General features: G+C 47.8%; 2 protein-coding genes across 8 annotated transcripts in view; one reads left to right on the top strand and one right to left on the bottom strand.

Annotated features, from left to right (window-relative positions):
* The window catches only part of FAM168B (family with sequence similarity 168 member B), a 45681-nt gene extending 32841 nt beyond the window's left edge, over window positions 1-12840 (top strand). For all 5 annotated transcript variants that reach the window (XM_031008719.3, XM_019022294.4, XM_019022295.4 and 2 more), the window contains exons 4-7: window positions 5031-5173; window positions 5277-5454; window positions 7705-7829; window positions 8268-12840. In XM_031008719.3, coding sequence (XP_030864579.1) covers window positions 5031-5173; window positions 5277-5454; window positions 7705-7817 — 434 coding nt within the window. In that variant the 3' untranslated portion in view covers window positions 7818-7829; window positions 8268-12840. The remainder of the gene's footprint in view (window positions 1-5030; window positions 5174-5276; window positions 5455-7704; window positions 7830-8267) is intronic.
* A 561-nt stretch (window positions 12841-13401) lies between these two features.
* The window catches only part of ARHGEF4 (Rho guanine nucleotide exchange factor 4), a 207709-nt gene continuing 206211 nt past the window's right edge, over window positions 13402-14899 (bottom strand). For all 3 annotated transcript variants that reach the window (XM_031008717.3, XM_031008718.3, XM_055380702.2), the window contains one exon: window positions 13402-14618. In XM_031008717.3, coding sequence (XP_030864577.2) covers window positions 14467-14618 — 152 coding nt within the window. In that variant the 3' untranslated portion in view covers window positions 13402-14466. The remainder of the gene's footprint in view (window positions 14619-14899) is intronic.

The raw sequence follows: 14899 nt of genomic DNA, 5'->3' as shown, positions 1-14899 counted from the left end.
TCTTGTGGAATCAATTCAGAATCCTTTGTGTCTTGTCCAATGGACTTGAGTGTAGCCCTCCCTAACATGAGTGAGGTGTGCTTTTGCATGTCCACACTTAGAAACAGCAGTTCTCTAATTTTAAAAGTAGCTCCTATTTACATTTGCCCAGTTACCCCCTAAGTTTTAAAAAACGTTTGGAATCAGAATAATGTACTCAGCATTACATAGTGAATTTTTTATAAAGTTGAATTTATGTCTCATCTCTTTCAATCTGTAACAGTCTTCCTTGTATTTTTTAATACTTTGACTTCAAAAGAGTGATTAGGAAACGTTTCAAATATTTACAGAAATACATGGGAACATAATTCCCACTCACACATTGCCTTGCTTTAGCACAAGTACATGGGAGTATTCCTACTCACGGCCGGCCGCGGTGGCTCACGCTTGTAATCCCAGCACTTTGGGAGGCCAAGGCAGGTGGATCACGAGGTTGGGAGTTCGACACCAGCCTGGCCAATATGGTGAAACCGCATCTCTACTAAAAATACAAAAATTAGCTGGGTGTGGTGGTGCATGCCTGTAGTCCCAGCTACTTGAGAGGCTGAGGCAGAAGAATCTCTTAAACCTGGAAGGTGGAGGTTGCAGTGAGCCAAGATCATATCAGCACTCCAGCCTGGGTGACAGAGCGAGACAGCGAGATTCCATCCAAAAAAAAAAAAATTCCTTCTCACACATCGCCTGGCTTAAGCACAAGTACATGGGAATATACTTCTCACCTACACATCACCTGGCTTTAGCAGTTACCACCTTATGGCTGATCTTTTTCATCTGGTCACCTGCCACTTTCCTCTATATTATTTTGAAGCAAATCTCAGACATTATATTCATCAGCTTTTTAAATATTATCTTTAAAAGATAAATTAGAACTGTGTCATTGTCACGCCTAAAAAATTTTTTTATCACTACTGAGATTGTAATCAGTGTTCATATTTCCAGTTATCTGTCATGAATGTTTTTAATTGTATGAAGAAAGGGAACCCTGTGGGTTTGTTCGTTTAAACTGTTGGAAGTTTGGAATGAGATTCCCAACTTTGAAGTCTAGCATCTGTTCTCAGGATGTGACACACAGAGGGTAGCTCTATGTTTTGACATTTTTATAAAAAAAATCATCTTGGTCAGATAAGAGTTTGGTGACTCCTGGGAGGATCTCTTTTTAGGCTAGTGGAAATATGAGGCAGAAACTGGGATTAAGCCGTACAGTGGGGATCCCATTCGGCAGTGTCTCCTTTAGGTACAGCTGAAGGTACCCGCTGGTGTCTGGCTGCTGCATGGTGGTGGGAAATGAAAGAGGTGGTGTGGCTGGGGAGAAGGGAGCTATCCAAGATGACCCTTGACTTCCCTCGTCCCCACAGTTTCTTTCATTTGAGACATCCTTGCCCCACCTGCCCCTCTCTGAGCTGACTCCTCATTGCTTGCCAAGACTGCATAAAATGCTGCTATGTTGGTGGTTTGTTTTCCTGTGATTTTTTTTTCCCCTGAAGCCAAGCACCTTATGGAGAGGGCTGGATCTGTCCTGATCATCTCCGCTGTCACAGGGCATGGCCCCATGTTGATGGTGAATAGCCTCTCTGTGTTGGTATAATGCCCCAGTCACCATTGACTAGTCACATGTGTGCCCGCCACACACCATGCTTCCTTTTTGCATTTCTTCCCTGAGTTAGCTAGTCACTTAGGGGGAATTGGACTGTCCGGGGTCTCCTGGGAGTATCAGTACATGGCCGGACACGCTACTTTTTCCTTTATAATTCTTTGATGGCATTCACACTACCTTTTTCTTTATAATTAAAGAAAATGTTATACAACCTCATTGTGGCGTAATTGGCATACAACTAAGTGTACAGATCTAAAGCTTCAGTTTGATGAGTTTTAACCTGTGTACACCTGTGAAGCTTTCCTTTTCACTTTCCTTTTTTAGCCTTCTTAAAGACGAGGAGATGAGCAGCCAGAGAAGGAAACTCTGTAACTGCTCTTGTCTTGAAACTTGCTTTTCCAAATACTAATGGAAAATCTGCGTATTCTGCTTTCCTTTGGCCAAGCACCAGTATTAAAAAGTTGTTGTATTCAAATTTTGGCAGTGTTTCTATTTACGGTTAACATAGCGGTGAGTGAATTTCAAAATATAGGGAGCCCTGGAGGAATCTTTTCTTTCTTCAAATGGAGACTAGCTGAGGTTGGGAGTTGCTTGGTTTGGGTAGAAGGGTCAGGACTCTGGATGCAGACAAATCTGGGTGTGAGCACCCGCTTTGCTGCGTAGGACAGGACTACCTGTTGTTTGGTCTGCTGCAAATCTCAGCCGCAGCACCTCCCACCGTGAGACCATGAAAGGGCATGCAGGGGAGTATGAGAAGGCTGATGTTGAAGCCTTCGTGTTGCTTAATTGATACAGTGTGCAGTATTTAGGTGAAAAAGCCCAGACTTCACCACTGTGCAATATATCCATGTCACAGAATTGCACTGGCACCCCAAACAAAAGGCCCCAGACTAGTGAATTTCCCAGGGGGCCAATCATTCTCTTTCCCTTTCAAATTAAAACAAAATATATGGACCAGGCACATATATATACAGGCTCACACCTGTAATCCTACTACTTTGGGAGGCTGAGGCAGGAGGATCATTTGAGGCCAGGAGTTCCAGACTATCCTGGCCAACATGGTAAAATCCCGTCTATACTAAAAATTACAAAAATTAGCTGGATGTGGTGGCACATGCCTGCAATCCCAGCTACTTGGGTGGCTGGGGTATGAGAATTGCTTGAACCCAGGAGGCGGAGGCTGCAGTGAGCTGAGATTGCACCACTACACTCCAGCCTAGGGAATAGAGCAAGACTCCATCTCAAAAAAATAAAATAAAAAAAAATACACACACATGTACATATTGCTAACAGCCCAGTTGTGTAAAATTTTTTAAAAATTAACTTTAGTTATTATTACTGTTTTTCTGAGACAGCGTCTTACTTTGTCGCCCAGGCAGAATGCAGAGGCATAATTACAGCTCACTGCAGCGTTGACCTCCGGCTCAGGTGATCCAAAATTCTTTATACTCAGCTCATTTTTTCAAACTTGAGGTATAATTTATGCACAAAACACCCACATATTAAGTGCTCAACTGGGTGGGTTTTGACAGTTGTACATGCCCATGGAACCACCACTCCAAATAAAACATGGAATACTTTGATCATCCCAGAAGGCTTTCTTCGCCCTGTCCCCTCTGATTTCCGTCACCGTAGGTAAATTTCTTTGTTGTTAGGGAATAAACGGGATCATTGCTCTATGTGCTGTTCTGTTTCCAGCTTCTTTGGAAAGCTCAGCATGTTGTGAGATTCATCCATGTTTTTTCCTTTTGATTGCTGAGTAATGTTTATAGAGACATATCATGATTTATCCTTTCTCCAGTTAATGAAGATTTGGATTATTTCCCATTTTTGGCTACTAGGAATAAGATTGAACACTTTTTACAAGTCTTTCGTGGACCTGTGTTTTCATTTTTCTAGGGGAAATTTTGGGAGTGGATTGCTGGATGTTGCGGGATGTGTGTCTGGCTTGCAAAGTTGCACTGTCTGACACGGACAGTGTGTGAGTGCTCCACCCCTCCTGCTCTCACCCATGGGAATGTGAGATGCCATAAGCACTTGTATGGAGGTCTGATTTACATATTATAAGTTAATCTTTTTCAGTGTACAGTTTGGTATGTTTGGACAGTCATACACAGCTGTATGACCGTCACCACATTTGAGTGAATGCACTCTTTGGAAAGGTTCTTGCATGCCCCTCTGGCCCCTGGCACCATTGCTGGGGTTTTGATGACTCTGGATTAGGTTGGTCTTTCCTAGAGCTTCTGTCAGTACATGCATCCAGCATGTGTCCTTGTATCTGGCTTCTTTGACATGGTGTGGCTTTGCGATTCATTCATGTGCTTGTATGGACCAGCAGTTTGTCCTTTTGGCTTGCTCAGTAGGATTTGTATGGATGCACCACAGTGTGTTTACCCATCTGTCTCCTGGTGGGCATTTGGGCCATTGCCAGCTTTTGATCATTGTGAATATAGCTGCTGTGAACATAGCTGTCCAGAGACCCTCTCCCTCCCCTGAGACCAAACCCCTCTTCTCTGTTGGGGTCAGGAAGGGACACCTAACTGCTTATTCAGCAAACTCAACCACTCTACTAGATGGGGCCTCTTTATTTGCTTCTGGAAGCGGGTTGGTGGCCAGCAGTTTGCAGGGCTTTGGGGAACGGCTCTCTTGGTGCCAGCTGCTCCTCGCTGCTGGCTGAGTGCCTTCTTCTCGAGTCTGCTCAATCATCCTCCACTTCAGCTTGCCAGGCTTCAACATGCTGTCTTCTCTTCCATTCTTGGTGAGTTTTATGTCTTTTTTCTCTTAATCTGCTTTATTGTCATTTTCATGTCATTTTGTGTGGGGACAAAAGCAAGTATGTGTGTTCAGCTTTCTCCCTTAACCCAGAGGGCTTTTTACCATAGAGTGCTTAGCCAGTCCTGGTGTTGGGCAAGTTTCTCCTGTTTTTGCTGTAACAAACAACACTATGATGAGCATGCTTACAGTTAAGTCTCTGTGTGTGTATAGATCCATGTGTATTGCTTTAAGACAGACTTCTGGAAGTGGAATTGTGGGATTAAAAGGCATATATACTTTTGCTGCCAAGTTTAGCCCCAGGAATGCCATACCAATTTAAATTCCAGCAGGACAAGGCAGTTTTTATTTCCTGTCCTTGTGTGAGCATTCCATCTGTAGAACGTTCTCTTTTGGTATTTTTTCCTCCTCCCCAACACCCTGCCACCACACACACGTGCATGCACACACGCACACAAAGTAAGAATGAAGTCAGATCTTAGTGGAGGAGAGTGGGGGCGGCAGTGGCAGCAGGTCTGGCGAGTTGCGTGGGGCTGACACGCAGCTTAGCTCCTCCCTGCATGTGTCCTCTCCCTGTGCCTGGACCGGCTTGGGTGAACTCAGGCCATTGCCTTCTTTGTTCCAGGTTACACTCCTGGCACACCTTACAAAGTGTCCTGTTCCCCCACCAGCGGGGCTGTGCCGCCGTACTCCTCCTCCCCGAACCCCTACCAGACTGCCGTGTACCCTGTGCGAAGTGCCTACCCCCAGCAGAGCCCGTATGCACAGGTATGCTTGGGTACACACTGCTGTGTGGGAAGGGGTGATACCACCTGGGCGTTCATCCTTTGGCCCTGGGACCCTGTGTCAGTTGTCTCTCTTCTCCCCACAGCAAGGCACGTACTACACACAGCCGCTGTATGCAGCACCTCCTCACGTCATCCACCACACCACGGTGGTGCAGCCCAACGGCATGCCTGCAACGGTGTACCCTGCTCCCATCCCCCCTCCTAGAGGCAACGGGGTCACCATGGGCATGGTGGCTGGGACCACCATGGCCATGTCAGCAGGTAAGTCCTTGTTCCTGCGGTGTCTGTCCTATGGAGTACCCTAGAGCTGGGGGAGGGGAGAGCTCATGAATCCTCTGACCCTTGGCTCTAGGTTTTCATAGCTATAGTTGTGTGGAAGGACAGAAAATTCTTTGGGGAAGAAACAGCAGGTTATCTTTTATTTTGCCTACCTGAGTGACCCCTTGTGGAGGCCTCTCTGAATCTGATGGACTCACTTTGTTGGTGAACTGAGCCATTTGGCAATGCAGGATGTGCCCCCCTCTCCTCCCACCCCCCATGACCATGTAAGACTTGAGTAGAAGGAGGACACTTTGTGTACCGGGGTTGCTCTGGCCTTCTTCCTTTCCCTTGAGGGGAGCTTGTCTTTGCAGGTCAGTTGTCTTCATCCGGATGTTTTCATGCATCTAGGAGAGCTGGTCTTGCGTTGATAGAAGAAACAGCTGCCTGTAGAAATCCTTTGGCATTCATCTACCGTACTTTACTTCGCAAGGCCTCCTCTAAGGAAAATAAACCATGGAAAGATGAGGCTCCTGGCTGGGATGGGCACATCTCCGCGGAAGCCCTGGGGGTTTGATCTGATGTCTAGGGATTGGGTGACCACCCAATCTGTATGACCATCCATGTGGATTCACCTCCTGGTCTGTGGGTCAATATGACCACCTTTAGGTCATGCCCACACAAAAGCGTACTGTTCCCCCCTTGTTTTTTTGGACTTGACTTCAGTGTAAGGAAATTATGCCAGAGAGAAAAGCATTCCGGGATATTATGTGTGCTTCAATGTAGACTCTGATTTGGTTTTCCCCATACTTATCTGTCAAGGAACAGGAAACTGGGCATAGACAGAAACTGCTGGTTTGAGGCACAGGGAGGGAGGGCAGCAGGCACCAGGCTGGGTGCCACTGTGTTGGAGGTGGTGCTGGTCCATAAAGGGGCTCAAGTAGCTGCTGAGTTTCTGCAGTTGTAGGAAAAATAGATTTCTCTTAAAGAACTCAGAAGCTCATGTAGTTTAGAGTCCTCATTTCTTTTTTTTTTTAATTTAAAAATTTTTAATATATTTTTTAAGACAGGGTCTCACCCTGTCAGCCAGGATGGAGTGCAGTGGTGTGATCTCAGCTTACTGCAACCTCTGCCTCCTAGGTTCAAGTGATTTTCCCACCTCATCCTTCCCAGTAGCTGGGACTACAGGCGCCTGCCACCACGCCCGCCTAATATTTTTTTGTACCTTTTGGTAGAGATGGGATTTCACCATGTTGGCCAGGCTGGTCTCGAACTCCTGACCTCAGGTGATCCACCCGCCTCGGCCTCCCAGAGTGCTGGGCTTACAGGCGTGAGTCACTGTTGCCAGCCTCTTGTTTTTTATTTGTTTTTACCATCTTAACTTTTTTTTGTTGAGACAGGGTCTTGCCCTTTTGCCCAGGCTTGAGTGCAGTGGTGCGATCACAGTTCACTGTAGTCTGGAACTCATGGGCTCAAGCCATCCTCCCACCTTAGCTTCCTGAGTAGCTGGGACTATAAGTGTGCTACCACACCTGGCTAATTTTAAAACTTTGTGTAGAGCTGGGATCTCACTATGTTGCCCAGGTGCATCTCAAGCTCCTGAACTTAAGCTGTCCTCCCACCCCAGCCTCCCAGAGTGTTGGGATTACAGACGTGAGCCCCTGTGCCCAGCCCATCTTAACCCTTTTTAAGTACGGTTCAGTAGTGTTAAGTATATTCACATTGTTGTGAAACAGAGCTCCAGAACGTCTTTATCCTGCAAATCTGAACTGCTGTACTCATTAAACGCTAATTCCCTGTTCTACTTTCTTTCTGTCTCTGAGTTTGATTACTCCAGGTACTTCATCTAAGTGGAATCATTAAGTATTTGTCTTTTAGTGACTGGCTTCTTTCTTTCAGAATTATGTTCTTAAGGTTCATCTATATTGTAGCATGTGTCAGAATCTCCTTCCTTGTTAAGGCTGAAGCATACTCATTTGTTTATCATCTGACCTATAAAAATTATTGGGTGTGCTTTATGAAGGTGACACACGAAAGGCTTTTACGAACATATTGTCTGTGGAGCTTGCTGTGTGGAGACAACTTTTGGGTGCGGGGGATTATCTAATCAGAGTTCTGACAGTATCTGGGTCAAGACTATCCCTCTTCCTGTATACCCTCCTCCTTGCAAAGAGGCCAGGCTTGTGTGCGTATCGGGCAGTGTGGAGCTGTGCAGGAGGTCAGCCTCATGTCATGTGCTGCTCTTTCTTCCAGGTACCCTGCTGACTGCTCACTCCCCAACTCCTGTCGCCCCCCACCCGGTCACGGTGCCCACGTACCGGGCCCCAGGAACGCCCACTTACAGCTATGTGCCCCCTCAGTGGTGATCACCTGCAAATGTAAGTGACCAGGGAAAGCTGGGCTAGCCTTTGATGAAAGGGCATTTCCATGGGACAGTGGCAAATTTACCACATATTTAAGCACTAACGAGGAAAGTGTGCCTGACCCTGGATCCAGAGGCAATGTAGTGTTTAAATTTTTTGTTTTTATTGAGACATTACAGAGTAGAAGGAAGGAAGGAACCATTGAATACCTACTGTTGACACTGTCCATCTTGAGCCTTACCTGGAATGTGCTCTAACCCCCCACCTGCCTGCTGCAGGAAATAGGGCTCCAGTTGCAATTGGGGGTCTCTAGGAAGGAAGTGAGAACCAGGTCCAGCAGTTTTGCCCATTGCTGCCCTTTCCGACCCTGCTGGGCCTCATCCTACTTGAGATTTTGGAATAGCGGTGCCAGAAGAGCTCTGTGTGACTGAGTGTCTGTCTTCCTTTCTGCAGGTTTGAGGACGGAGCTGTGCAGTCACATTATTGGGGATTCCACAGCTGGTGCTGCAGGCCTTGCGCCTCCAACCAGGACTTTCTTCTTAATGCTCTCGACACTTAGCTAAACACGACTATATCCCGGCCCAGCAGGCCCCAGCGCCGTTAGTCTCCAGCTGACTCTGTGGGTTGGTCTTAAAGCAAATTCTGTTTTGTGGACTGCCTGGCAATTTTTTAGCTAACTGTAATGATAAAAAGGGAGTATTAATCTATTCTGAATCATATCTAGTTGAATGCATGTTTAAAAAAACAAACAAAAAGCTTGCTCAATCTACCTGCAGTGACTGATGCAAAACCATCATATGCAAAATCCAAAGGAATGGAAACGTATTTTACAACTTGTATCACTAATGCACTGTTGTAATGTATGCAAAGTCTTACAGTTATAAGTGTTAAAGTGAATTTCTTCATAGAGCATCTGAAATATCTTAGATGATTCTTCAACCTTTTGGGGTTGATGTGGGTTGCCAGTTAGGGATGTGGACATTTTAGTTTTCAGCGACCTGTTTCTTTGGCACTGACTGTCCTGGGAGGGAGTTGCGAGGTTTGGGAGAGAGTAGGGAAGCCACAGCTGCTTGGGTGCAGCCGGTTCATGGACATCCCTTTGAGTTTAGGCTTGGTGGAGTCAGTGGAACAGGGACATGCTTAAAGCTCATCATGAAAGATTATGGTAGTGTGGCCAGTAAAATTTGGGGCGAGGGGGGTGGTTTATGTGTCAGCAAAGCAGTTTCTCTGCTATCTAAATTTTCATTACAGTTCTCTTAGAGAGATGATGTTTTTATATATCTTTATTGGAAAAGTCCTATGTAAAACTAAATTATTTTCCTGGGATGGAAGAAATGTGAAAGAGAAACAGCCGTGCTTGCAGGAGGTATTGTCCTCTGCTTTATTTAGCTTAGAAAATCATTCCTTTTTTTTTTTTTTTTTCCTGGAGAAATGTTTGAATCAGCTGGAAACAGGTAGGCATTGCTGTTTTTCCCCTACAAAGAAGGGCAAAGGTTTCAGCTGTATGTTATGAAGAAAGTGGTATATTTAAGAATGAGTTAAAAGGGAACAAAACTTTATTTAAAATTCCTCCAATTTCTTGTAGAAAGGCAGGGCCGTGGATATGTCTGGAAATGTAGAAACCTGTAGCTGCTTCTGGGATCACCCACCTGATGGTGGTGACTTGTCTGCTGAGGCCGGCTGGAGGGGACGCTTAGAGATGGGGCCAGGGGGAGGCCAGTGTCTGTTGTCTGCGAGCCTCTCCTGCCATCTCTTTTGCAGCTGAGGGCACTTGGCACAAAGCAAGCACAGACAGCAGAGAGGGCCAGGCAGTGCTGGAGTGCATTTGCTGGCAGGGTTTATTGTGGGAGAGGAATTTGAGTTTAGAATCTGAATCTTGTACATAAGAAATGAAGAGGCTTCCCTCCACCCCGCCCCCAAAATATGCCCGCCCTGTATCCATGAGAGTGCGTGTCGGTTCTCAGTGAGGGTCAGAGTGGGGGTGGGGGATGTAAGGCCTGGGTCCCTTTCAGCGGCCTCTAGGGCAGGAGCGTGCGTCTTCTTCCCAGTGCAGTGGTGGTTTGAGTGCTGTGGGCTCTCGTGGGGAGGGGGCTCTGCTCCTCTTCATTCGCTGGTAGCTGGGTCAGGGCACTGGCGCCCAGTGAGGATGCCCACTAGCATTCTGCCCCAGTTGGTTGGTGGGGGGACACCTGACCACTGAGCCTTTGGTAACCTTATTTTTTATAGTAAGTACTTCTCATAATTTTCTTTTTCACATCTTATTTTATAAGAAGTTTAGGAATATTTTTGCATGGATCATTGTAAACAGCAGATTCTTTATTCCTGATGTCTATTAACATAGAATGTTTACTGATAAGTACTTTAAATTGCTTCATGAGCACTTAATCCATCTTAGTGTCTATGTGTGGGGGCAGACATTTACCGCAGGCACACAGTTTGTGCCCCTTTCTTCAAGTCTCTGTTGGTAATTCCATCTGTTTAGTGGATGGTTGGCAGGATTAGTAGGTTCTAACGGTTCCAGGGGTTCAGCTGACCAAGTAGCAGAGAAGTCTTTTTTCCCAATTGAGTGCTAATAGATTAGGATAAAAAACTCACAATGTTAGTGTATGCTTTTAAAAAGCCCCACACAACAAAATGGAAACATAACATGCACAACTCCTGTGAGGGCTGGAGTCTTGGGGTTCAGGAGGAGGTTAGAAGTTACAGGCATCTCTTCAGGCTTGCTTGGTACTTGGCACACACAGGATGGTGTTTTAAAGAGTGGGCTGCACCCCCCACACGCCATTTACATCAGCTTCATAAACACTTTTCTTCCTCCCTGTAACTTAACCTTTTTTCCCTTTTATGAAGTTGAGAGGCTTTATGAAATAAGTTTCCATTGCACATCCGTGCAGAAATCTTTCTGACTTTGAAACTTTTAGGACATCAGCTGTCAGATACGAAAGGTAGATATCAGGTAAGAATCTGGACTTAGGGAATAGTCACAAAACTGTCATAGGTTGTAATTTTATCAACATTCGCTTCTAGTAAAATTAAAGTCAATTAAGAAATAGAACTTGGGTCAAAATTCTGTTACAAAGCTTCATAATTTGTCCTGAAGCATATGGTGGAGCATTCTGAGAAATTTGCTTTTTGTGTGTTTGACATTCCTAATTTGGGAGTCCTTCAGCTGAATTACTATTCTTTTAGAAGTTGAGACAGGTAAGCAAAGGACCTAGTTCATGTAAACATGGACATCATGATGGCTATTTAAAAAATATTTGTTCTACACCTTCTCCCCTGAGGCTTGGGAGTGTGTTCAGCCGCTGCAGTTTCTCTGCTCATGGAGGTCTTGTTTGGATCTGTGCTGGGGGCTGAGCATTTAGTGTGAGCCAGTGACCCATGAACTTGCCGCTCTGTGAGGGCCAGAGTTAGGGCCAGTCATGGTAATGGGCCTGAAGGCACTTCCAGAACCTTTTATGTCTCTCGTGAGCCATCTGTTAAGAACGTTCTTCTTGGTGTGGTTTGTAGGCCTACCTGTCGCTATTCTGGGAAACCTTCTTGAGTGCTATGCAAATGTGTTCACAGGCAATGGAGGTGGTCCTGAGCCTTGGGGTGGGCGCCTGGTCAGTGAGTGTCTTGCCCTTCCCCAGCTGGGCATACAGTACCTTGCTCTTTCTGGTGGCATCATCTGGCTGTGATGAATGAGGTCTAGGAAATAATTTGCATGTGTCTTGGGGGACACAACAGTAACGAGAGGAAATACATTATTACAGCAACTTGCGACGTACTAATACCTGTCAGTGTTGGCCCCCGTAAGGTATGTGAGGCACCTGTGAGTGCCAGTGAGTGCTGGTGAAAGGCCAACATGTACCAGTTATGTAAGTATTGGTGTCTGCTTTAAAAAAGGAGACCCAGACTTCACCTGTCCTTTTTAAACATGTGAGAACAGTATTACTCTGAGCAGTTGGGCCACCTTCACCTCATCCGACAGCTGACTGTTGGATGTGTCCATTGTCGCCAGTTTGGCTGTTGCCCAGACAGGACAGGACCTCCATTGGGCGCAGCAGCAGGTGGCAGGGGTGTGGCTTGAGGTGGGTGGCAGCGTCTGGTCCTCCTCTCTGGTGCTTTCTGAGAGGGTCTCTAAAGCAGAGTGTGGTTGGCCTGGGGGAAGGCAGAGCACGTATTTCTCCCCTCTAGTACCTCTGCATTTGTGAGTGTTCCCTCTGGCTTTCTGAAGGGCAGCAGACTCTTGAGTATACTGCAGAGGACATGCTTTATCAGTAGGTCCTGAGGGCTCCAGGGGCTCAACTGACCAGGTAACACAGAAGTTGGGGTATGTGGCCTATTTGGGTCGGAAACTGCATGTTTCAGAAAGTTTGTCTCTTTTTCCTACTCATTATTTGAAGAAGAGAGAGCCTGTGGGGATAGCCTTATCTTGGTCCACAGGACTAAAGTGAAGTCACTTGGGAAGGGGAGACAGAGGATGAGCGGTGTCTGTGTAGGGACCCCGGGCCTGCAGAAGGGTGGTGTGCTCCCAGGACTGGCATGACAGGTGTCTCCTCCTCACCACAGGCTGTGCCCATGAGTCCCTGTGTAGACCAGTGGGCAAGGCAGCTGGGCCAGATCTCAGGCCAGCCGTTTGTGCTCCTAGCAGGGTTGCTGTGCTGGCCACACGGAGAGGCCCTAGAGAGCCTCATAGATTGTAACTAAAGAAGAAACGGTTCCTTTTTGTTTTTTTAAAAATGATTTTTTAAATACCGTTTTTTACACCGTTCTCTCGGTACTTTTTTTAAGCTAAGTCAGCATTGTCTTCCAGTGTTAAAGGCATCCCTCACCTCTGCATTGAACTTACGTATCCATGCCAAGGAATGGAATTTCCATCCTGAGCCAGTTCAGTTAGGTGTCAATTGATACTATTTTAATTTTTTATGCAATCTGATGAGTAGATGAGCTCAGATTTAAAAATCTCAAAAGCACGTTTATTGTAACAAGAATTGTTATGTATTAATACTGCAGTTTTCAATAAAGATTGACTTGTGTTGCATATTGTGGTTTTCATGATTTCTCCATATGGGTTTTTGTCTAGAGGTAGCATGGCCTGACTGGGAGGTGCTGGGGCTTCTCTCAAGTTGGGAGATTGCCAGGGGTTTTGAGAAGAAGAAGACCACCATGGCATCCAGCCCCAGTGACCTTGGCAGTGCTGGAGTGTGGTGGAGGCAGCAGGTTGCAGGGGACCATTTTCCCAAGTGGGACAGGGAGGGAAGCAGCACCATGCTCCCCTTCTGGCTTCTGTGGCCAGGGTCAGAAGACCCTGGGAAGACACGTTCTTCCTCATTTCACCAGGGATGCTGAGGCCCAGAAAGATTACTGACTACTCACCCACCAAACTCACATGGGCCAGCTCCAGTCAAACACAGGGAAGCACTGGTTTCTGGGTCTTGAGTGCAAGGGAGGGCAGAGCTACCTGTATTCCCCACCAGCAACCAGCATGGCCTGGCCCTCCTCTCCTTAGGCCAACAACTGCAGCCAGCCCCACCCCACCTTTAGAGGCTGCTGGCCACAGGAAAATGCACGCACACCCACAGAAAACGGGCTAGCAGCCAGGTTACTTTTCATAAATTTATTTATGAAATTAATTAAATGTGGTTTCTGGCTTGGAGAAGGAATAGTGCAAGAGTGACTGTCCATGCTGCTGAATCCTGTGGGCTCCATGCCAGCTCGCCAGGCCCTGGCTCTGCTCCTGGCGCCCCTTGGCAGGACGGGGCGCCATCTCCACACACCCGCTGCCTGGGCTGTGGGTCAGTCCTGTGTGCTGAGCCACAGACTTCGGTCTCTTATGGCTTCTCACGCTCACGAGCGTAAGGCAATCTTCTGTGTCACTAAGAATCAATTCTTTTTCTCCATTGTTTGTTAGAAAAACAAGATGCCAAAATCCAAACAAAACCAGGAACGAGGTGGTTCTGGAGCTACCGCACAGCAGCAGGCAGACTGACCACATTCCCGACTGGGAGTATGCAGCCGACTGCACCGTCTTGTCCTTTTCCGCTACACACACACACACACACAAGTGAAGAGGGTGTCCAGCAGCCAGCGGTGTCTAGAGGGGCTGGGAGGCGAAGGGCGGGCTCCGGGCGCAACACAAGGGTGTGGAATTCCTGGTTTCTGCCCTCCCAAGTGGCAAGCTGCCTGGCACCACTGGCCGGGCTGGGGACTTGGAGAACTAGAGGGCAGAGGGGCACATGGCCTGGCATTGCAGGCCACAGAAGGCCAGAGAGTCCTGCCCAGAGGAAATGAAAGGAGGATTAGGTTTCCAGAGAAGAGGGTCCCACGCAGGTAGCGCCTTCTCCCCAGCTGGGCCTGGGCTGAGCTGCGGTTTCCCCGCTCCAGCAGTGAGGCCCTACACAGGTCCAGAGGGCGGATGGGGCCCAAGCTGCAGTGGGGGTGTGGCGAGTGCACGGTCTGCCCCCTTGCTGGTCTCTTCAGGGCACCAGGAGCAGGGAAAAAGACAACAGGAGTACAGACCTGGCACGTCTTGGTGGCACAAGCAACTCACCAGCCCATCCCTGCTCACTTGCAGGCAGAGGAAGGCCAGGCCGAGTGGGCCTCGGGGAAGAAAAACTGGGGGCCACTGGCAGGAAAGCCCAGCAGGTGCTGTCAGGCAGGGACCAGTTCACTTGCGGAAGGGTGCCAGCCGGCTGATGCTGTGCCAGAAGGTAGATGGCTTGCGCCTGGGCTCCGCCAGCACCAGGACCTGCTGCTGGGGCCGGCTGCTGGGCAGGGCTGGGTGCTTCTGGCGCGTCAGGTAGCAGGGCCGGCCAACAGCTGAACAGGGAGAGACAGCAGAGGGTCATGGGTGCCCAGGGCAGAGTGCCACCCCAGCTGTTGGGGGTAGCATGGGGTCCGTCCCAGGGCTCTGCTTCAGAGCCGCCGTAGGAGGCAGTTTTGCCACACAGGACTTGCTCCTGGAGAGCTGACCACATCCAAGAGCTCAGGCTGCCTGGGGTCTCTGGCCTGGGCCTGGCCTCCTGCAGCAGCCTGAAGAGGGGGGGTGGCCTGTGCAGAGGCATGTGCTGTTTCAGGGGCATGACTCTCTGTAGAAATGG

The sequence above is a fragment of the Gorilla gorilla genome, chromosome 11 (assembly GCF_029281585.2).
Source record: "Gorilla gorilla gorilla isolate KB3781 chromosome 11, NHGRI_mGorGor1-v2.1_pri, whole genome shotgun sequence".
Classification (NCBI taxonomy): domain Eukaryota; kingdom Metazoa; phylum Chordata; class Mammalia; order Primates; family Hominidae; genus Gorilla; species Gorilla gorilla.
The sequence above is the reverse complement of the archived record's forward strand: the minus strand, read 5'-3'. Positions and strand labels throughout refer to the sequence as shown.